Source organism: Parasteatoda tepidariorum, chromosome 3, assembly GCF_982258835.1.
Source record: "Parasteatoda tepidariorum strain Cologne lab strain chromosome 3, Ptep-v5.0, whole genome shotgun sequence".
NCBI lineage: Eukaryota > Metazoa > Arthropoda > Arachnida > Araneae > Theridiidae > Parasteatoda > Parasteatoda tepidariorum.
The window spans coordinates 63,019,212-63,044,101 of record NC_141757.1 but is presented as its reverse complement, the minus strand read 5'-3'; the positions used below and the strand labels follow the sequence as shown (position 1 = coordinate 63,044,101).

The 24,890-nt window shown below is 28.6% G+C and overlaps 1 protein-coding gene across 1 annotated transcript; it reads left to right on the top strand.

Moving 5' to 3' along the window:
* Positions 1–8,913: 8,913 nt before the first annotated feature.
* On the top strand, positions 8,914–18,492 carry LOC107443449 (uncharacterized). The gene is made up of 5 exons (XM_071180449.2): positions 8,914–9,011; positions 10,055–10,075; positions 13,829–13,882; positions 15,445–15,651; positions 18,233–18,492. Exons 1-5 carry the CDS (start codon positions 8,951–8,953, stop codon positions 18,418–18,420), a joined length of 531 nt encoding a protein of 176 aa, XP_071036550.2. The 5' UTR covers positions 8,914–8,950; the 3' UTR covers positions 18,421–18,492.
* Positions 18,493–24,890: the final 6,398 nt, after the last annotated feature.

The window sequence follows — 24,890 nt, the reverse complement described above, 5'->3', positions numbered from 1 at the left end:
TAATTTAATTTCTAACCATACAATAGAACATCAGTATAAGAATTGATAGTAAATATATAAATCATATAAATATAATCATATAAATATAATCATATAAATTAATAGGTTGGGTTTAAAATAATTGAACAAACAAAGATCCCTCAAACTGCCCTCTTCCATGGCTTCGTACCATGGCAATAGCACTGAAATTCCAAGGTGGTTTCTAAGTTTAAAAGTTTATATGAATTATTTCCTACAAGCCCTTTATATTTTTAATCTCTTTTTTATTTCCCTTCTTCTTGGATTTCTATTTTCTGTAGCCTTCTCACCAAATTTTGCGTATTAAGAAAATCAACGTCGAAAGTTGAATATTTTCAAATTAATTTATATTTTTATTAGGAATATTTTTTTTATAAAATTCAATAGATTATATATTTTTTTAATTCACATAAGGCTTAGCATAATATCAATAAAAAATATTTTCGCGCATTCAAAATTTTATATTTTTATAATGCGCATCTCCAGCGAAAACTGCTGCACATTTTAAAATTGTAAAAATTAGAGCTTTCAACCAAGAGGTTTATAAATAAATTAATAAACCAATTTTCATTCATGAAATACTTATTATGGAAAACTAATTTTTCAAGAGATGTAGTGCGCAAAATAAAAGATTCACTTTTGATCTAATAATCAGATCTTCACATTCTAGAACTCAATCTTCATGATTCGAGGGGGTGACCTGAAATATGCTAATTAATTAGTGCAGACGATATTTTAAATTACGAAATCATACACAAAAACTTACTTTCTCAGTATAAACCTACCTTTTTTCAACGGATTCCAATTTTCTAACCCCCTGAGTATAGGAGGTAGCGGTAATCTGGGAAATATGGTTTCCATAGGTCAGGAGAGCTGTCCAAAGTTTGAACCCTTTAATGTTAATTTTACTTTTTTGCGTATTTCTCTATTTCTAGAGAATTTTTAAGGCGAATTGTAACATTGTTGAAAGTCAATTCTTAAATTCGTTTATCCACAGGTAATTCCATGCAAAATATAACTTTTAGTAAAAATATTTATTATTCTTTATTATTTTATTTAATAACTTTCAAAAACATTTTCAATTGTAAGGTACATAATTTATTTAAAGAATGTAATTTCACATGGCAGAATACAAAATGTGAGAGAAATCGGTTGAATAAATCCTGAGAAATCAAATTTTTAAGAAGCCGTATTTTTAAAATTCGATTTCTCAGGATCTATTCGGCCGATTTCGCTCAAATTTTGCATTTTGCCATGTAAAATTATACCTTTTAAAATGCTGTAAGAAATTTTATAGCTTGCAATCCAAATTTTTTTTACTATAATTAAATAAAATAATAAAAAAATAAATATTTACTTAAAGTTATATTTTGAATGGAAATATCTTTGAGTAAACAAATTTTATAATTGTGTGCAAATTTTTTTTAATTCGCTTAAAAAGTTCTCGAGATATAGAGAAATACGCAAAAAATGAAATAAACAGTAAAGGTTCCAAGCTTAAGATCGCTCTCCTGACCAAAATATGGGAATCATATTTCCCAGATTGCAGCTTCCCCTTACATTTTGGATGTCAGAAGTCCGAATTCGTCGAAGAAAGGGTATTTTCATTTCGAGAAAGTTCGTTTTTGTGTCAGATTTAGTAGCTTAAGATATCGTCTGCACTAATTAATTAGCATATCTTAGATCACCTCCTCATAAAGAGTGAGTCCTAGAACGTGAAGATCCGATAGATCCATTCGAATCTTGATCCGTGAAGATCCATTAGAACCTTGTCGTTTTCTTTAAACTTAATTTTTTAAACTGGATAATGCATGTACTTTTTCTTTTGATCTTAACTTATATTATATTTTATTATTAACTTCTCACCTTTATTATTAAAAATAATTTAACTTAAATGCATTTGCACTTAATTTACAGTTATCATAATAAAAGTTAGGTCTTCAAGGGAAGGAAGGGTTTCACAAAATTAAACAAATTAGTCCCAAAATAGATCCGAAACAAATCATAGTTGAATTCGAAAGACCCATGTATTTAAAATTGAAGCAGCATAGGGTAAACTTACCAGTGAAGGAACATTTAAGCTTTGCTTGCATTTTAAAAAATCATATTAGTTTCAAAATTCGTAATTTCAGTTAAATGACAGTGTCAACATATTTGTTACTAATTGCAAATAATGTCAAAAAATTGTAGAGAACTTACATAATATTGTTTTAAAGTTTTGGAGGTTCAAATAACAAGTAGTAAGAAGACCAGGTGAAGGAACAGCTCATACCAGTGAATGAACATCCAGTAAAGGAACACTTAATTTTGGTTATTTTTTGATGCTCTTTATTAATTTATAAGTCATACAAATATTTAAAAACAAGCCTATTCATGAAATTATAACATATAAATACTTGGAAAATGTTAACATTTTTTTGTAATCATGAATTGAAAATTAAAGTGTCAACATATTAACACATACTGTTCATTCTCTGGGAAATCTATGCCCAGTAAAGGAATATGCCCGTCCTTCACTGGTTAGAAGTTGCTTTTCGTATTTTTAACATACTTTTGATGCGGAACATCATTAAAGGTACAAGAAAATTAAAGTTTATCTTTTATTTTCATTAACTTAGAAAAAAAACCAGTAAAGGAACACTTGTTCCTTCACTGGTTTTTCATCGTTTGGTGATCCAGTGAATAAACACCCCCTTATCTCAGTACTTTATTATGCTATGATGCTTAAAAAAAATAAAACGTAACTTCAATAACTATATTTTGAATTCTCTTTTACACAGTGAGAAAAATAAAACTATTACATGCAATTAATTCCACTTCAAACATATAAATACAAACACACACCTTGCAATTTTTTCAAAGAAACAAGGTGTTGCAGAGATAATAACAAATTTAAAAATTTTTCCAGAGAAGTCTATTTGACCAGGTAATCCAAAACATTGCTAGATGACTTATTGTTTGGCAGTAAGCTATTGTTACCAATCAATCTAAAGAAAAACTTTCAAATTCTTATTTTTAATCAATATGTAGGAAATTTTCCTTCACTGGTTGGTTTACCCTATGCTCATTTTTGAGCTAAATGCTTAGTCTTAAAAATGACCTGGAGGGAAAAATGAGAGAAGGAGATGTTTATTGGCTGCCGGCCAAGCTCGTACTAAAATGTTCCATCCTCCACAGTTGTCCAGCCTAGTCCAGAATGAGCTAAGAAAATTTATATATTGCATTCCCTCAAAAGTTTTAAAGATATAACGAAATTAGCAAAAGATGAAATTAAAACTTCTGATCTCATGAGAAAGCTATTCAGATGATATTCTCCAAATTGCAACCATTGAAGTTGGAAATTAGTGTGTCATTGCGGCGGTCACTATATAAATCTTTCTAACTCTCCCTGAAACAATATGGTGGTAAAAGCATGTTGATACGAACGCAGACGTCCTTGGTTTTAATCCTTCCAGTAACTTACGGACACAAATTTTTCCTCTACGCCACTTACGAGACTATGCATTCTGCCCCAAAATGAGTATATACTGTTTCAGTTTTGTTTACATGGAGTTTTCAAATTCTACCATTATTTGTTTTAGAGCTATTTTGACATATTTTTGCTCAATTTTGATAAACTTTTTTTCACAGAATAATTTATAAGCTAATTAAAGTCATAAAATATAGAGCTTGTTATTGAATTCTCGGCGTATTTATTTGAAAAAAAAGTGAATGTTTATGCATCACTATTTCATTTATTTTTAATCATAATTTAAGTTAAGTATTTTAAGTTATATCTTATGGACGAATTTTAACTTTTTTTTCAACATAAAAGTTTTATTTTAAAATAAATTTTTAAAAAAACACGAAGCACATCTTATTTTTGTTTGTAAAAAGTTTTGCGTGCCAACTATTTATCACCCAAGCATCTCGAAGAAAAAAATTAGAAGTATCGTTTATAACTAATAGAATGTTCTTCGTTCAGATAGAGCAGCTAAAAAAAGCCTTGAATAGATGTGAAAAGATTATAAACTAGTTCTATGGTGGAAAACAAGTAGGCTGAAAACATATCTATTTAATTAATTTAATTGTCCTCGCTGAAGAAATAACTTTATCAATTTGGAATGTGTTTTCTTATCAGAAACTGTTCATTATTGTTTGCTTCCAAAGACATTGAAAAAGAAAAATCAAGAAAAAGAAGAAGCGTGATTTAGCCGTTTAAGTCATGTTAAGGTTTTACTTAACTTAATAAGGCAACACTAATGTAATTTTCTCAAAAAAGACTTCTTTTTAGCTAAGGTTATGAATCAAATAAAATTATTTAGTTATTTATTATTATACCAACATAAAATGCAAAATTTCTTGTGTATTATGAACAACGAAACAATAGTTAAATTAAATAAATTAGGAGAAAAAGGCACACACGAGCTATTAACGAATCAATCATTTCATATAAAATTTACATTTAGCCCATTTCGCCTTTCTTCTTGAACGAACTTAACTTCTTAAACGAATTAAAGCGTTTTGCTCTTTTATCCTACACGAAGAAAAAGGTCTGGTAAAATAACCGTACATTTGTGGTAAAAAAGCAACATAATTCTAGTGAAGAATACGGTATTAAAATCATTCATTTGGTATTTTTTTCGAAAGGTTTACCAAAAATTCTGATTTCAAAATCACAGTTCTTATTACCACACATTTAGAAAAAATACAAAATTGGAAGGTAAATTTAACCAAATAAATGGTTGTTATACCATACTTTGAGGTATAATGATACAAATTACCAAATATTATCACATTTACCAAATTTTATGGCATATTATAAAATCATATTTTATTGCTAATTTTACTAAAGTCATTACCCAGCTTTTTGATATTTCCATAGAGCCAGAAACAGGACAAATTTTACCATATTCTGGTAGTTTTAGCCATACTTTTTTTTCTAAGTGTAAAGTCACGTGAAAAGAGCTGTTAAAAAAATTTGAAAACAGCCAATACTTTTAAAAGTTAAAAAATGTCTAAAAGATTAAGAGAATTATAAGAAGTTGTATGCAGTACTATATATATTAGTAAAATTACAATACTGAGAATTAAATTTAACTATACAAATGGTTTTTATAGCTTGCTCTGAGGTATCATGATAAAATTACCAAATGTTACCTCATTTACTAAATTTTATCACTTATTTTATAAAACCATATTTTATTGTTGATATTTTATAAAACCATATTTTATTGTTGATGTTACAAAATCATTACAAAAACGCTAAATCGGAAAAAAAACGATTAAAAAATTTTTTCGTTTTTTTTTGTGTTCCAGAACGCAAAGCCAGAAACACGATAAATCTAACCATATTCTGGTAGTTTTTATCATACTTTTCTTACAGTGAAAGTCTTGTTACTCATTCTGAAATTACATTGAAAACCATAATTTATCCAAGTTGCTATTTATTTTATTTATTTATTTATTTTATTGTATTTCTTCTTCTTCTTTTTTTTTTTTTTTTTTTTTTTTTTTTTTGTTACCGTAACGCGTTAACGTTCACCCAGTCTTTTTGTAATCTTAAATTGAACTTAAAAGATAACTACTGTCAATAATTATTGAGTGTGCTCCATTTTTTTTATTTATTTATTTTTTCATTTTATTCATTTCATTTTTTTTTTTGCATATTACATTTGAACAAGGAAAAAAGTCAAGAATTTAGTTTATAAAAACTAATATTTGGAAATTGTGTTAATTTGCACAATTAAGTTTTCGAAATACAAAAATTAAATATCAAAACAATTTTAGTTAATAAATTTTGCAAATTTCGGAAATGAATGAATCTATCCTGAAAATTAATGAATCTGATGAATTTATCCTTGAAAATCTTTATAATTAGCCCGATAAATTACTAATTTTTTAATGTACACTTTTAGAATGCTTAATTAAGGCCATAGTGACGTAACTTTGTTTTGAACCGATAATTTCAAAGTTTAATAAATTATTTGATTAGCAAAATCACGTTTCACAGTATTACGTAATAGCGAGGAAACATTTTCTAGCAAGTCCAAGGACTTACTGATGTTTGTTAATTTTCTAATTGACTTACTGATTGCAATATTCTAAATTAGCACTTCCAAATTTTTGCATATCTGGTTCGCTTAAGTATATTATTTACATCTATTTATATTTTCAAATCACTAGCATTAAATATTTTTAGGTAGTTGCGTTTTTAAAAAGAAATAAACAACATAACTATTATTTGGTTTTGCTAATCAAGAAATTCAATTAATTATCTATAAGTTAAAAGTAAGGTAAGGTAATAATTTAAACCTTGAAATTATTGCAAAAGCTTAACAAATTATTTTTAAATTACTCTCATTTAAATGAATGAAATAATTCTTTTTAATTGCTATTTTCATATAGTAGTTTAATAAAGTGAGTGCTCATTCATTAAAAGGTAAAAATTTACAATTTAATGCCCTTTTTTGGTTTGGCGATTTTTTTGTCACCAAGATCAGCGCTAAAAAAATTTTTTTTGCTATGGTTGTTTGCAAATCAACAAAAATTCATTAAAATATTTTATAATTGAAAATAATACATTTAATATAATTCCATGCGTCAATTCGTCAAACAAAATTATAATTTTGTTTCCAAATATCATGAACACACTGCAAACTTGGTCGAAAATACAAGAATCTACCCAATTCTATATTCAACCCTGCGGTTCTCATTTTTTCCTGGTTAGAGAACTCTGCATTTTGCCGGAACACCGATTTAATAGGCAAAGAAGGACTGCCAGTAATTTTGGAACTATTTAAGACGAGGAGATAATTTAATTTTTTTCATTGTTCTAATAATAATAATTTTAAAAGTTTGTGTTACGTCAGGTGTTTGAAATCATAGGCTTCTAGACTAGTTCTGAATTTGCATTAAGTTTATTCATAAACTGAAAATGAATAAATTAGGCTGAATTATAGTTTTCGTAGAAATGAAAAGTTACTATTGCAAATATTGAAAATGATTTCTTCATTATAGTTGAATTTGATTTCCTTACCGTTGAAGTTGAATCAAATTTCATTATAGTTAAATTTCATTATTTCCTTTGCATTAAAAACTTTTATTAAAAATCGTAGTGAAATTATTGAATAAATAATGCTAATGGCCTGAAGCGATAAGATAATACTTGATTAAAAAACTTCGCTTCAATAATATACGGATTAGAAAAAATAGTGTTGACATGTTTAAAGCTCTCGAAAATAAGCGCCCATTTTCAAAACTTGCCAGACATGAATGAGAAGAAACAAAATTGATTTGAAATGTAAAGCGAAAACTTTTCAACAATCAACGGAAAATAAAGGTAAGAAACAAAACTAGAAAATCCGCAGTTGCCGTGAGGGAATAAAAATAAGCATGAAAGAAACAAACATTAAAAATCAGTGTGGAGAGGAGTAAAACAAGGTAAAACGTATTTCCACGTGCTATGGAGAGGTAGCTAGGAATTTATATCAAAAACTAGGGAATCAGCATTCAAATGAATAAACAAAGATTCCAGGACATCAAGATGAGCTGATGTGACTGTGGTGGAAATAATTTTGGCATTGTCGAATTATTCTCAGTTACAGTTGTTTTTCTTGTTCTGTCTTTTTATGTTTATTTTTATTCTCTATCAGCTATTAAGTTTCTTCTAGTTTTATTTTTCACCTTTATTTTCCTTTTTTAATGGCAACTTTATATTTTATATAAATCACACTGTAAATCATATTTCACTTTGTTTGGAACATCATTGTATAGACACCTTGTGAGCATGCTAGAGAAAGTACTCATAAAACGTTCATTTGTATATTCAATATTTTCCAGATTGTGTTGAGCCGAAATAATTTTAAAAAAAGGAAAAAACATCTAATTATTACAAGAGTTCCTGTGTCTAACGTAATTATGGAGTTGAGACATACGAATAACAATCTGTAAAAGGCTAAGAGCCAAGCTTCACCGAATATACTTTCCCGCTAAACTTAATATTGAGTCGTAAGCAAGTAATCTTTATTAGACAGCGGTCACCCCCAGTTTCCTACCCGGAAGAGCTGTAAGAGGTTTCATTTTGTAACGACAGGATATTTTACTATATCAAGATACCCCTTTTATAGCTTACTGATGAAGCCGTTTGAAAATTAAGAGAGTTAAAAAAAAATAGTTGGTACCCTGGGTACCCTGAATATTTGATGATATTGAAACTTTATTTGCTTCAAAAAATATCCAGAAAGTTAAAAAAGGCGACATGAAACATGAGCTCAAAAATGGGCACCCTTTCTCAAGACTCGCCAGAAGTGAATGAGGAAAACAAAGGAGATTTAGCAAAACAAAACGCCAACAAAAAAATGCATAGCAAATGTGTGAAAAACAAAATTAGAAAAACCGAGAGTGCAACAGAAAAGAAAAAGTAAATACAAGTGGAAAATGAACAAAAAAACCTCAGTAGCCGAGAAAAACAATTCAGGACAAAGTGCATGTCCACGCGCTATAGACAGGAGGTGAGGAACTCCTGTTGTTAACTCGGTACCAAGGGAATGAATTCCTGACTACCTCTGCATACTAAGCGAGAATGCATTTTTGCCCTGTTTTGTTTCTCTTGGTCACTGCGGTTTTTTAATTTCGTTTTTCGCTGGCCATTTCACGTTTTCTGCTTCAAATTGCTTTTGTTTTTCTCATTCACGTCTGACGAATCTATTGTTTCAAAATAAATAAAGTTTTAACATCATTAAGTATATATTTTCGCATCAGTTTCTTGGAATATTCCTTAAATACCCTATATGCTTTTTTAATATGCAATGTTTTCTTTATGCCATGTACGCTATTTCAATATGTAATGTTTTCTTTATGCCATGTATGCTATTTGAATAAGCAATGTTTCACACTTTATGTAATTTTAGCATGCAATGTTCTTTTCTTTTTTTCAATTTTAAAAGAAGTTATGATAATACCTTGTGCAGACGTAGAAAAAGGAACAATCGAGAAAAATAGGAAAAAAGACGGTAATTTTATTGTTTTATTTAAACTTTATGCAACATTTAAAAATCTTTAAAAATTATTATTATTAAAAATAAATTATAGTTACACATTTAAAAAATTATATTTATAAACGTTTTAAGTGGAACTACTTTGTGTCTTTTAAAATAAAAATCCAATTTTCAAAGTTATTTTCAATTTTGCTACAAAATGTTCTTACTCATATAAATGGGCTTCTTTTATGAAAAAAACCATAATTATATCCCAAAATCCTTTGTTAAATGTAGGCCTGTATAGTCTGGTAGGTAGGGCGTTGGGCCCTTGTCCGAGAAGTTATTAGGTCGAACCCCATCGGGCGAAGACTCCCCGTGTAATAAATGGTGACTGGTGTACGTTAAATCTGTCGGGTCACAAAGTCCTCCATGATCCCATAACAAATTATACCCCTGGGGGTACTGAATAGGAGATTTATCGTTCTCTGTTTCAAGACAAAATTACGATTTGTGAATGAATGGATGTTTCTATTGGCCCACCCTGTAAACGGATTGTGACGTGTGTATGGCTGAAATCGTATTTTTATTCTTATTCTAGTCGTATTCTTATTCTTAACCATAGATGGCGCCCCTGAAAAACAGAAAGCACGGCCTTTGCCTTAAATTTGCTTGATTTCACCAACAGACTTGCTGGTATTTACAAATGGCATTAGAAACAACAACGCATTGCTAAATATAGAAGTGATATTCATTAAAATACTTTTAAATAACGTTTTAAGCTCTTGAAATGATTTTCAAAATAAAATTTCCCGCAATATTTAGAAAGCTGAAGGCATAAACACATTAAGTAGAAACATCTTGAGTTTTTAAAACAAAGCGTACGATTTCCTTCTATTTTCATTTCTGAATGATTTTATGTGATATTTTTCAGAATAAAATTTCCTTACTTTCATCATATTATGAAAGTATGATATGAAAACTATTGATAGTTTTCACTTGTAAGAAATTTTTTATTGTTTTGTATTAAAAACCAACTGGTTTATTCCCTGTTAATTATAGATATTTATTCGTTTTAGGTGTTATCGAGTCTGAAGAAAGTAAGTAAATTTGTTTTTGATTTTCTGAAAATAAATAATTAAAAATAAGAGCACATTATTTGACAACCAGTAAAATTACTATTAGTAAGAAATTAATCTTTATATTAATGCTAAAAACAATTTTTTTATAACATTAAGAAGACTGGAAAGTAATGTTTTTTTTTCATTAACTTCAAACTCGTACAATTTTAACAAGTTTTTATTGATAATCAATGATATCATTCTATCGATCAACAAACTTTTGCAATAAATTAATTTGTTTTGAGCAGAAAATGAGATGAAGGCATTTTAGACATCATCCGATTTTGCCACTTAAATGTTGTAGCGGTCGGAATAAATGGAAATCCAATGGTGAAAGATCTTGTGAATAAGGTGGGTGAGGAAATACCTCGCTCTTCCCATTTTTTTAAGTTTTGCAGGGTTGGTTTCTCTAATTGATGCTAGTCTGAAAGACAGTTTTTCAACTTGGAAAACTATCTTTGGAATTTACAAGCGTCAAACATCGCAAATATTGGAGGGGTAGAAACTGTTGCGGTACTATAAAATATGTGTACCTCCTCTGGTGTTTAATAGGTCATTTTGTCGTAAACCGCAAAATCAAAAAACAAATAAATAATTAATAATAAAAAATATGATTTACTTATTTACTAGGAGGCTTCATATCGGATTGCTTCGCAATCCAATGATCGCTTTGCTCGCTCATTGGATACGTTCTTAACGTCTAGCTTTTGTATACTTTTTTGAACACTGAAGTTCCGAAAACTTTTCACTGTAGAAAATTCTAAACCTGTAGATTTCAATATTAATTTGAAATTGCAAACAGTTCACATATTTTTCTTAATCACACTATTCTAAATTTCAGTTATAGAGAAAAGTAACTGTTTTAAGTTTCGTTTTAAAGTCTTTCCCACCAGAGTGCTAAAGCCATGTGTTGTAAAACAATATGAAATAGTAGTCTGCCACTGAACGCTGGATGTAAAGCATCGGCTTCGATGAAGATAATTTTGTATTTTTAATTCTCTGAAGGGCGCCACCCTAATAATATGAAAAAATTCATAATTTAACTCTAATAAAATTTAACTTAAAATATGAAATAATACAACGGCATCTAATTATATAACAAAACGTGGAATACTAAAGAGCTCAACTCAGAATAAAATAGCAATAGCATAACACTTCTCATTTCTGCCAATGAAAAGGAACTATTTCAGAACTCAAAACCAACCAACCGCTTTTTTTCTCGGCGACAATCGGAGATGTGGCACATCCATATTCGGTTAGAATTCGGTGAGAATCGAAGACAAATGCTATTGTGTTTATGCAATGAGTTCACAACTTCTTAATTATGTGGATAAATACGAAAAAAAGTTTAGAGATTTGTACAAAACGCCTACAATTAAAAATGAAAACTGTTGCCAACGCGAGAAAAGAAATATCATCGGTTTTATTGATACATACGTACGCAATAGCGTTTTATATAATACTAGGATCGATAGGCAATAATAATAACTAGGAGGCTTCGCCCCCTGCTCGCTGGCGCTCGCCAACCCCAAAACTGCTTTCGCAGTTCATTTCGGATTGCTTCGCAATCCGATGCTCGCTTTGCTCGCTCATTGGATACATTCTTAACGTCTAGCTTTTGTATACTCTTTTGAACACTGAAGTTCCGAAAACTTTTCACTGTAGAAAATTCTAAACCTGTGCATTTCAATATTAATTTAAAATTGAAAACAGTTCGCATATTTTTCTTAATCACACTATTCTTAATTTCAGTTGTTGAGAAAAGTAACTGTTGTAAGTTTTGTTTTAAAGTCTTTCCCACCAGAGAGCTAAAACCATGTGTTGTAAAACAATATGAAATAGTACTGAACGCCGGATGTAAAGCATCGGCTTCAATGAAGATAATTTTGTGAGAATTTTTTTGATAATTCGGTGAGAATTCACCCGATTAGACATCTGATGCTCACTACGTGCTCTTGCGCGCCGAAGCCTATCAATTAAAACGTATTAGCGTTTTATATAACATGGATTAGCCATATGATGCTCACTACGTGCTCTTGCGCGCCGAATCCAATCAATTAAAAATGAAAACTGTTGCCAGCGCGAGAAAAGAAATATCGGTTTTATTGATGCATACGTACGTATTAGCGTTTTATATAATAAGAAGATAGATATGTAATCAAGTCACTATAACCTTAAAATGTCTTTGGCGAATTTGAATGCTAGTAAATAACAAATGAGCTTATGAATGACAAATGAATGAGTTGATAAAAGAACATGTGACAAACTAATATCGAAATGCGCAGAATCTACATTTCTTTTCAGTCCACCTAATATTTCAGAAAGTTATCCATGACAAAAATTAAGTAAGAAGATTAAAAACACGATGAAAACTAAATATATAGCACTTCCGTGATGTTTGTTTCATCGTTTACATACTATTTGTTTCTTTATAAAAATAATAATGATAATTTTTTAAACATATTAAGGAAAAGGAAAAAAATTATTTTCCATCTAATTGTACAGAAAGAAATGGACTATGACAATTGGATACCTGCAAGCGACACGCCAGGTGTGCTTTTAGCCTATCAGGTTCAACACACTCGCGTGTTTCAAGTATCCAATTAAATCTGATCCGAAATTTGATAATAAAGCCATACCTTAAAACTGTAAAGTTAACACGCCTAGCACAGTCACATGATTAGACATGATCATGTGATTAGTTGCAAGTACCCAATTACAACGGAAATTCATTTTAACTCCCACCTTTGACTTTATGTTAAATTTCAAAAACTGAACTTATTACGAATTTCAGATTAGGTTTCTTAAAGCTCAAAATCAGCGGATCTATATTTTTACAAATTGAAGTCACCAAAACCTCATCTCCTCAATGTAAAAAATGGATACTCAATACTCACAAAATCTTTCTCGTTTAAAATGAAACCTTTTCCTAGGAAGTACTCCGAGCAAACATTTCATCAAATTGAGGAAATTGCTATCGATATCGTCAGAAGACATCATATTGATTGCAAGATAGGAATTATAATAAGAAGTTAAAGCAGTTTGTATGAATTAGTACTTCGTCATCGCCAGAAATCAAACCCGTGAAAATTACTTCATACGCAGAACACTTAATTCATATACCATTACATCGTCAAGTGCAAAAAGTGTTTAACTCAAATAAAAACAATTGGAAAACTTCCAGAATACACTAAGATGACGCACAATTTAGGAATCTGCTTCATCAAATATTTAAGAGTTTTTGTCAAAAATAACGGGAAATGATTACCAAATGTAACAAAATGCAGAGCTCAGACTACAATAATCGTCAAAAATGAGTTTTATTTTTGAGCGTGTATTGAACTTTTCACGACCAACCTACTTAAAATTTAACTCCTTTAATATTGTAAAATATCTGTATTTCATTAAAATAAGTTTCTCTCATTACTTTTGCAAGAATTTATCCAATTGAAATCAAAGCTCAATTATGCTCTACTGTTCGCAATTAAGTTATAAAAATTTAATTGCATTATTAGAAGTATTTTACTAGAGAATTTAGACTAGAGAACACTAGAGAATACACTAGAATATACAATACAGAATTTATTTTATGACAAATTTCGTGTAATACAGTGTTTATCATTATGTCAATATTTTTGAAAAACTCTTTCTAAGTATTTATTTTTCTGATTGATTTTACAATTTCGAATAACTTATATTTTGATTTCTTTTCTGGATTCTGTGTTTATTTAGATAGTATTCTCCTCTTCTTTATATTAGGATGGAGTTTCTTAATGTTGATTGTTGGTAAGAATGAAATAAATTTGTCTTTCAAACTCAGATTTTTCACTTTTTTTCTGTTCTATTTACTGTTTTATTTATTTCAGATTAGTCAATAAATTAATTGTTAAAAGAGAAATCGAGAAAATAATTCATGCTAGATGAAAAGTTCTTTTTTTTTTGTTGTTGCTGTAAAAATTTTGATTTTCTTAATATTGAGACCCAGTAGTTGAATCCAAACTGATCTAAGTCTTAAATTTGAGTACTCAAATATATAATTTATAAACTTTTAAGACATATATCCGCTGTTTGTACCCTATCTTTCATCATTTACTTATCGACTATAGGAACCATGTGTTGGCAACTGCTTTTTTAAGTTGTCTCCTACACAAGTTATCAATAATGATAAGAAAACTGGCGAATTAGTTACACCTACGTTTATTATAGATAGATTGTGAAAATCAGAACCTGGTGTTGTTCTACTTATGGGTGAACTTGGTTTCCTGGTCTCTTTAAATAATAAATATTGATTTTTTTTATGACATTTTCATGCAAATTATAAATTATATAAAGCTTGAGAAATAAAAATGTATGTTTCAAAAAACGTTAAAAAATAATTATTATGATTTGTTAATAGAGAGTTTCAATATTCGAGTTTTAGAGATGTGAACAACTTGAAATTAAAATGCCGTTTGAACGAATAAGAATAAGTATAATTATGTTAATAATTACCCGTGATGGTTAAATATAGTATTATCTTATTTTTCGATAGCTTCTGTTAACCTGTCCACATCTTCCTAGAGCGGATTTTTTACTCCACAGATTTTAAACTATGATTTGAGTCAGCTTTGAGTATATTTATTCATTTTTTTCGAAATTTCATTTGTTTCTCATTTTTTTAAACATTTTTAAACAATGCCCTTTCCTAGGCAGTGACCATTGAAACAATGTAAAAACACATTTTTTTTTTCAATATTGCATACAAACAACACGTCGTAGAGGAATGGGAAATATCTCAAAATGATCCAAACAATATTAGCTATCTGTTACAAAAAAAGCCGGGCAAATCGGTGAAGCCATTCAATAAATATTAACGATATTTAATCTGCAATATTAGAATTCGACAATAAAATTTTGTATTTTCGATATTGCGACCAAAATACATAGCGCCTGAAAGTGGTGATTGTTAGCAAACCACACCATGAAAATTTGAAAACTGTAGAAAAAAGCGGAAAACGTAGAAAAAAACGTTATAAAAATTTTATGCCTTAAAATTCTAGTTAATCTAAATTTAATGTTTCAAAACATTTGTTATACTTATCTTTTTAAAACATTAATTTTGAGTAATTCCGAAATGTCACTTAAAATCCTCTTTCACCCAGGCTTTCAACTATCTGTGAGCTCAGTGGTTTCGCATCATTATAATTCTTTGCATATTCATTGCATATTTATAGACTTCAAGTTGCGAATGTTGCTTTTAAGAAACTTTTATGGATAGGACAACAGAATTGGTCTCTGTCTTAGGCAATATTCAACAGCTATATTCTATCTTTTTTTCATAAACATTATATCTATTTTTCTATTTACAGGATGCATATACATTAATGATTGTAAGATCCAGCCCTTTATACCTATTTTTTTAATAATTGCTGGAATATCAGGCATTATCCTGTTTCTTGTCTATTTTTTGGGAGACGTGTCATCTGAAGATTCCTGTCCGACAAGATTCTGTTTCAGATCTTTTCAAATGGGATTTATTGCTATTCATATGTTTTCTGTAATATGGATTGCCCTAGGTAAGTTTTAAACGCTAAAATCACTCATATACAGAACTTTCGACAAATAAATTTCTTTATTATATGAGAAAGTAAAGTAATATGATCATTTGAATAAAATTGACGGGATCATAGTTAACAGCACCTGTCCAGGTATAACTAGCAATAGTTTATGAAGTCTACTATAAAAAAATGTTCCGATCTTTGAGAAGTAGTTGAAACTCAGTTATATTAAGATTTCCGGCTAGCACCGACAACAGTGCTGACTTAAAATATCCTCAGTTGTAGACGGATAATAGGTTAGAGTCCCCTTACCGTCAGACTAACCGTGGGAGATTTTCGTGGTTTTCCACTCCAGATAACGCAAATGCGGGTTAGTTCCATCAAAAAAGCCCTCCACAAATGCAAATTTCTCCCAATACTTGATACTGGAGTCCCGTTGTCTTCTAGATTGGGTACAGAATTGTAAGGCTATGGAGTTAAACATTAGTAGTCGTAAACCCAAAATTAGGTCGACTATTCAACGACGGTTATATTATAAAATTTATTAAGACCTAAAAATATTTGGACATCGAAACAGTGCATGAATCACCCATCTGCAGTAGTTTTTTTTCCCTCCATAAAATATTAACTTTTAATGTTAAAAATCAGGTGTATCATTGTATATTAAAGATAAGCTTGGATAATGAAAAACAAATTTAAATTCAACATGCTGATGCGAATTTAAATTCAATATGGTGGGTGAGATGAGGAGAAGTTCGTATGATCCGTAAATTAACTTTTTCTATAGTGAAATCTAAAGTTTCAATTGCTTTTATTAAAAAGAATTTCAGAAAAATTAATATTAGTTATTTTTAAAAAATAATTTGGCAAAAATTGAAGAAATATTTAATTGAAGCGATTTATGCCTAAATTTGGAAAACTTACAAGGAAATTGATTTGCGTAAGTTAAGAGTAAATTCCACTCACGATTTTTCGTTGTTTTGATTCGATATCGTTTTCTTTCTTAATTATAAAATACTATGTTTCTTTTGAAGTCGTCTTAGAGTTTATATTTAACTTAGTGAAGCGATTTGAATAAAATATCATATTTAAGGAACGTCAAGTTTTATAAAAAGATGTTTTTGATTGAATGTGGCTATGCATCTGCTGTCTTTAATTTTAGTTTTTAATTTATTCATTCCACAATTAATTCAATTTCAATAATGTGCATAAAAATGCATTCATTAGGAATAATAAAATTATCAATTATTCAATATATACTTTAATATTTTAACAATGAAAATCTAAACAAAGATAAGTTATGTAAAAGGTATCTTTATATAGTCTTGAACCTAACTCATGTGACATCAACGACGATTATCTTACCACGATTACTTACATCAACGACGATTAATATTGCTGATGTTTCTAAAATCACTACAATGAGTATAAAGATACCGAAAATGTGGCCAAAATTGTTAAGCGTCTAAAAATATCTGTGTCTTATATATCATCCTTACATCTTAATTTTAAAATTAAATTTTCAATTACCTGTCCACGTGTGATTCACGGAACTATTCAACCAATTATTTCATTATATTTTTTTCTCTTTCTTTATGTTACCACGTAGATTTTTTCCCGATATTATACTAATCTATTTAGTTTACTTTTTATTAGTACTTTTTCTCTAAATTAACAATCGTTTTAAACGATTGTCGAGTGTTTTTTTTCGAGACTCAGAACTATAGCCAGTTAGCTGATAAGAATTTAGGAACATTTTCCATATTAAAATTACTCGGTGCGAAACATCTAACTCATCGTAATAAATAAGTGGATCTTTTATCTCTAAGAAATAAAAAAAAATTATTTATTTATTTCAGTAATAACAGTAATATGATATATTATTATTTCTTTCTTTATTTATTTTTTCTTATTTATTTTATTTGTGAAAAGTAAAAACATATTTGTACAATTCAAGAAAAAAAAAATCAACTGCTTACTTTATTTTTTAAATGAACAAATTCGAACCTCAATTTTACTTTGACGTTTAAACTTAAATATTACACAGTTGACTTTAAGAGAGCTGCACTTTTAGAAAAAGTTGCTGAAAAAATTTTCTTTTGTTAAAATTTATTTTTATAGCACAATTCACAAGATATTATTATAGTATAATTTGTTATCCGCAGAATATCTGATAAAGATAATATCTGATATAAAATCTGGAGAATATCTGACGCTGATAAAAATTAGCAGGCGCTTACGTCATAGGCCACATGTGGGGGTAGGTGAGGTTTTCTTCTTGAAGTGTAAGTACCCAATTTTAAACGGAATTTTTTTAGCTTCTTAATGTTTTCAAGGCTAGTAGTAAATTGTACTGCATTGATTTTTTTAAAGTTATGACCAATTAGTTTAAATTTAGTGCTCAAAAGGTGTCTATTTGCAATAAATACAATATGCTATACAACGCAGTACTAAGCTCGAGATCCTATATTGTTCGCTTTATCTTTAACCCTATTCGAGTTAGGAGCACTAACTCTTCATATTTGAATATCGATGTTTTTTTAAATTTTTAAATTTATTTTATTTGCTGCTTATTACTGTGCATTTTCTTTGTTTTTAGGAAGTGTATGGATTTGTGGATCTATTGAAAAGATTCAGCGCTGCAATGTGAGAAACTCCGCTCTTTGCTGTAGCAATGTTCCCGTATTCGTTGCGCTACTTTCTCTGATTCTCGCTTTAATTTATCTTTTTATAATTACTGTTTCAATTTTACACGGCATCATAGATTATTTATTCTTTCAACGTTGACGAGAAGAAAATGAGTATAAGAATCTCGTTTTTTATAAGAATCAAGTAATTTTTGGAAATAAAACTATAGTGGTTAATTTTTGTACTTTTACTTTTGGAATTTTACAAACACAAATATTCAAAGATAACTTTTTTTCGTTACTCACCTACTAAAATGCCAACCTCCATGCGCACTACACTCTTAAGTTGGTTCAATATTGATACGGATTAATGGTGCAGTGGCATATTATACAGTGCAAAGTTTAACCATCATAAATTTTAAAAATTAACCGTGTCTTTATTCAAGTTAAACTATTATAATCTGTTGATCAAGTTTAAGAATTAATTATACTATTATTAAAAAATATTATTTTCCAATTTGAAATCATAATATGGTTGCTGCAAATTTGAATCAATTTTGCGACTCATTAAGCGCAAAAAGTATTGTGTAGCATTTACATTCAGATTGTTTAAAATTACGTTCGTTTTTTTTAATTTTATTTTATATTGTTCCTTTCATCTAGACCCAGGAAAGCAATACACATAGCCAACAGATCATATGCATTGTACATAAATTAAAGCTTAGAAATAAACTGCATAAAAAATAAATTAAAATAAATTTTCTAAGTTTCAGTAACAAATTTTAAAAAAAGTGTTTGTTTGTTTGTTTGCTTCCTTGCTTGTTTGTTTGCTTGTTTGTTTGTTTGCTTGTTTGCTTGTTTGTTTGTTTGCTTGTTTGTTTGTTTGCTTGTTTGTTTGTTTGCTTGTTTGTTTGTTTGCTTGTTTGTTTGTTTGCTTGTTTGTTTGTTTGCTTGTTTGTTTGTTTGCTTGTTTGTTTGTTTGCTTGTTTGTTTGTTTGTTTGTTTGCTTGTTTGTTTGTTTGCTTGTTTGTTTGCTTGTTTGTTTGTTTGTTTGTTTGTTTGCTTGTTTGTTTGTTTGTTTGCTTGTTTGTTTGTTTGTTTGTTTGTTTGTTTGTTTGTTTGCTTGTTTGTTTGTTTGCTTGCTTGCTTGTTTGCTTGTTTGTTTGTTTGTTTGTTTGTTTGCTTGTTTGTTTGTTTGTTTGCTTGTTTGTTTGTTTGCTTGTTTGTTTGTTTGCTTGCTTGTTTGTTTGTTTGTTTGTTTGTTTGTTTGTTTGTTTGTTTGTTTGTTTGCTTGTTTCTTTGTTTGTTTTTTTGTTTGTTTTTTTGTTTCTTTGTTTCTTTGTTTGTTTCTTTGTTTGTTTCTTTGTTTCTTTGTTTGTTTCTTTGTTTGTTTGTTTCTTTGTTTGTTTGCTTGTCTGTTTTCTTTTCAAGTCACACTAGAGCTGCGCAATGGCCTATTGGTGATGGTCTCGGAAACATCCCTGAGGATGATCCGGAGACAACATACATACGTCACCTCCCGTTTTACAGAAAGGACACCATCACACACCATCCATCAGCAGATCGTAATTTTGACCTTAACCAGAGCACGAACAATTTCCGTATTGATTTCTTATGGGAACTTGGAGGACTTTTTCCCGACAGATTTAACGTGGTCCAATAACCATTTTATACACGGGGACACTTCGGAAGAAGGGGTTCGAACTCACGACCTCTCGGACATGGACCCAACGCCCAACCTGCTATGCTATCCCGGCCTCTTTAAAATAAGTTAATAATAAACTGTCACGTAAGTGAGAGAATCTATGTTCCATATATGGTGCTAATTGGGTACTTGCAACTCCAGAAGAAGAAGTGAATATGTCTAACAATGTGATTTAAATCAGAATTAATTGCGTCGCTTACAGGAATCGAAAATTTCTGTAAGCAACGTTAGGTGTGTATGTCCAACCTGATTGGTTTCTGAATCGATAAATGCCAAGATTTACCTACGATGGTGTTACTTGCAGATATCCAGTTATGATTTTTTCTCTATCGGAATTTAATCGGAGTCAAATAGATTTTTAAAAAAACAGAATACATATTCTATCAACTTCAAAATAAAATCCTCGTGAATTCAAATTTAATTTTAGTTTTAAAATGTTGATTCTTCAACTCTATTGATGTTCATTTGTGAACCCAAATCACCTTTTTCGACTTCAAATGATGTTTAAAATCTAAACTGTTTAATAAAATTCATCAATTACACTGAATGAATTTCTATTAATGTTTAGAATTTTTTTTCACAGTGTGTTTTGGTGCAAAAGTATGAAATTTCTCCGATTACTTTAATATTTCATATAAATTCATATTATTATAAATATGTCATTCATATAAATATATATTTTATTCAATATAGAAAAAAAAGTAAGAACAACAAAATGGTGGGAAATTAAAATACTTAAATTATATTGTGATCTGCTTGACAGAATGTATTTTTATCTTCAATAACAATCAGCAGATATAAAAAAAGTCATTCAAATATTTTATAAAATTAAAATGAGCAAATGATTAAAAAAAATTTATAGATTCAAAATGTTTTTTTTAAGAAAACAGTGAATTTATTATTTAAATCTAGTAGTCAGTTTTTAACCACTACGAGGTGCTGAGAGTGTTGTCATAATTGGGAATAAAAAACTATATGAATTAGCACGTACAATAGAATAGTATTCTTAGTCTTATCTACTCTATACTCAAGCATTACAGTGGAAACTATCTATACATTTCTTTTTTGGCCTAAATAATTGTTTATTTATCTATGTTATGCTTCATTTCATAACACCGAATCAGCTATATATTAAAATATTTCTTCTTTTAATCATTTAATAAAATTTAATATGGTATGCTTAAGCATAATTTTTTAAAACTACATAATTTGAAATATTAGTATTTCCAACCCAATCCCTATGCTCAAAATACATATTTATTGTACTGTAAATCTGCAAATCTATTAAATTGGAGAATTATTCATTTATTCAAAATTAAGGTAATATTTTTAAGGTTACATTTTTAAATATTAACAATATTTATCAAACTAATCGAAATTCTTGGACATTTTTTTTTATAGTTACAGTTTTCTCCTAGATTTCATTGAAATGTGGTAACATTTCACAATACACTCTCTGCAATTGATTAACTATGCTTTCAAAATAATTCATAAATTTTATGCAGAATTTAGAGTTTAAAAACCTGTTACAGAAAAACAAGATATATCTAAAGAATTTGGGCAAATCTGATTATTTTAATTATTAAAATCTATATTATGCAAATTATATTGAAAATTTATCTATTTTATACAATAAATTTATGTGTTTCATATTAAAATTTTTCTGTACCGAATATTAAAAATGTATACATTCTGTGTTAAAAATGCATGCATTTTATTTTAAATATTTACATTTTTGTATTTGAAATAGTATATTCCCATTTTACACATAGACTTTTAAACAAATATAAACTCTTGTTAAAAATTTTTGAAATTTCAATAAAATTATGTATTATTTATTTACAATGGCTATGATAAAAAATAAAACAATTAATAAAGAATACCAATGAAAAAAAAATTATTTTTTTATATAGTATGTACTGAAAATTCTATTTCAACAAGCTTATTAGTTCGAATTTTTGTCATATAAAATTTCTTGTAAACTATCTGACGACTGTCAATATTGTATAATACTTTCTAGTATATAATAGGCAAAAACATTTTTAACTCCTCTTTATTTTAAAGATATCATCAGAAACATTTCCCTCCGTTATTTGAAAATGTTGCCAATAATTTTTATTCTTAGTAAAGGAATAATATAATTTTATTAGACAGTAACGAATTAGATAAAATGCATTGTAGGATCACACTAAGTTTGATTTAATTCATTGAGAGAAAATTCTTGTAAAAAAAACTTATTTGCATTGTAAAGGCATTTCTCATAAAATAGGGAAAAATAATTCAAAAACATTATACTAAAATAAAAACGGAACTTCTAGTAATAAACACCAAAATTTAGAGTACTGTTGAAGTTATTGATTTGATAATACTTCCGTTTGTTACGAAAACTGTTTATCGAAAATTTTGATTTTCTAAATTTTAGTTCTTTATTATAAACATATATGATTCATAACTTAAATCAGAAAACTTGTAATTATAAGCTGAATTTCCAATAAACGTTCAAACGATTTTTTCATGGTTGGTTTACTTTATAGATTATATTTCTATTCTGATTTATTTTCAGTGCTTTTGAATGTTTAATTTCTTTGAGGAGTAATAAAAGGCACCAACATCTAACTGCAAAACTTGGGATGTAAATATTGCAGAGTGTCACGAAACTTTAGAGCCTGTAACATTAATAGAGGACATCGCATTTTTCCATTTCAATTTGTTAACAGCAGCATTTCGGTCGTGAAATTAAAAACCTTAAATTTCAAATGGAAATTTATTATTCGAAACAAGAAAACGGCAAAAAAATACTTTATTCACTTTAATTTTTTATTAATAAATGTTTCAAAACAGTCTTTTGCTATTCAATCACCAATTAACGTAAACAAATACTGAATTCTAACCACTAGTTTTAGTTACTTCTAATTGATGGGTAATTAAATATTTGCCTTTATCTTTTTTTTTAAACATAATATTTGAGAAATCTTTTACACATGCAAAACTTACACTGAGAAAAAAAGTATAGTCAAAAAGCTACTAGAATATGGTAAAATTTACCGTGCTTTTGGCTCTATAGGAATATCAAAACAAGGAATAATTTTTACCGAAGCGCTTTGGTAATGATTTCGATAAAATTAGCAATAAGATTTGGTTTTATAATATGTGATAAAATTTTTAAAAAATGATAACAATTGGCAATTTTAACATGATATCTTAGAGCACGGCATAAAAACAATTTATTTGGTTAATACTTTTTAGTTTTGTATTTTTTACAAAATGTGTGGTAATAAAACTATAATTTTAAAAATCCAGAATTTACTGTAAGCCGCCACTATATGAACAAAAAAATTATCAAATGAATGGTTTAAATATCGTATATTTTGGTTTTATTAACAGAATTATGTTTTTTCTATCAGTAATGTTAATAACATTTAGAACGGTAATTGTACCAGAATTTTTCTCCCTGCCAAGTGTAACTGTTGACCCAAGTATTGTAACTATTAATTTTTCAAGTACGTAATATTTAAGTGGAGATATCCTGCAGAGCATGCCAATTGAGGAATTTTAACTATTTATAATAATTAAAATTTCAGAAAAATATATCAAATGTATTTTAAGATGATAAAATTTTAAGATGATGATTTAAGATGAAGGTAAATTTATCAGAAATGGGCAAAAAATATCAGTTGATTGAAAAAACTCGTGAATTGCATAAAAAAAAGTGCTTTTATTATATGCCCTTTGTATTTGCAGAAGAATATTACCAACAAATAATTGTGGGTAAATACTGTAAGCAATTTACTTTGCTCAAATCCAAACTACTTTCTTCCGCTTTTGGTCGGCAGAAAATGAATTTTTTTCCCATCGCATTCGCTTAGCAAACATTTCAAAATCTTAGAGCCTTAAAAAGATAAATTTTCTACAATCTTCTGAGTTTGCCGATTTATATTTTTATCAGATTATCCGACTTTCCTTCACATTATTAGAATTTGGAATTTCGCTCAAAAATGGTATCACAAAAGACCTTAGAAGACCTTAGAATGATTTAGACAGAAAAAAAACAGAAACTTCTTCTAAATCTGACAAATTATTATTGGTAATCGCGAAACGTTAACAATAATTTGTTTGCCAAACTAAGCCTTTAGTTGTTCAGGTATTTTTAATAATACCTTTTCCTTAAATGTCTCAAGTCTTAAAATCATTTAAGGTGACTTGTGGGTAAAGTAAAATATGTATTACAAATGTATTTCGCAACATTTATTTTGTTTTCACTTTTGAAACGAGCTTATGCCGGAAGAGCTTTATCAGTTGATTAAAGTGCATCTTATCTGCATTGAAAGTGAAATGTCTTATCTACTATCCAGTTTTAATTCGAAACTTTTCCCTGTTCTAGTTTTATCTTGAAAAGATAAACTCGATGCCTCATTTTAATCAAAATAAATAAAGGGATATTACGTCGATGTACTTAATATTTACATATTGCTGATAGTCTTTTATCTCAACGTCTTTTCTCAGACTTCGGCTCCATAAAAGGAAGAAGAAAGAACTTATGTTTTGGGGTGTGAATTAAATATTTTTTATTGGTTTGAAAATTTTAGTACTAAATCTATGTAATGACTTGAAAACAGTGCAGAAATCCATGTTCTAAATTACTCTACTAATATTAGATAGTGTTAATTACTTTATAATTTACATGTTGCGCACATTAATTTTAATTTTTTCATAATAAAAAAAACAGGAACTATGGCTTGCAATGTTGACTTAGAAAGGGAAAAGGAGCAAATAAAGAAGAACAAACAAGCATCATCCCAGCAGCAAGCAAGCAAGCAACAGTCTTATATATCATTTATATTTTTAAAACATTAAAATGTTTGCAAAGATGATATTAACCAATATCATGAGTTTTATGTCCTGTAAAAAAGTTACTTAAAGTTCCA

What these genes read in the sequence shown, in the direction of transcription:
- LOC107443449 (XM_071180449.2), top strand. Translation starts at nt 8,951, where the DNA reads ATGATAATACCTTGTGCAGACGTAGAAAAAGGAACAATCGAGAAAAAT. An exon ending in GAAAAATAGGAAAAAAGACG is followed by an intron (nt 9,012 to 10,054) that starts GTAATTTTATTG and finishes TATTCGTTTTAG; the next exon opens with GTGTTATCGAGTCTGAAGAA. An exon ending in TTTCTTAATGTTGATTGTTG is followed by an intron (nt 13,883 to 15,444) that starts GTAAGAATGAAA and finishes TTCTATTTACAG; the next exon opens with GATGCATATACATTAATGAT.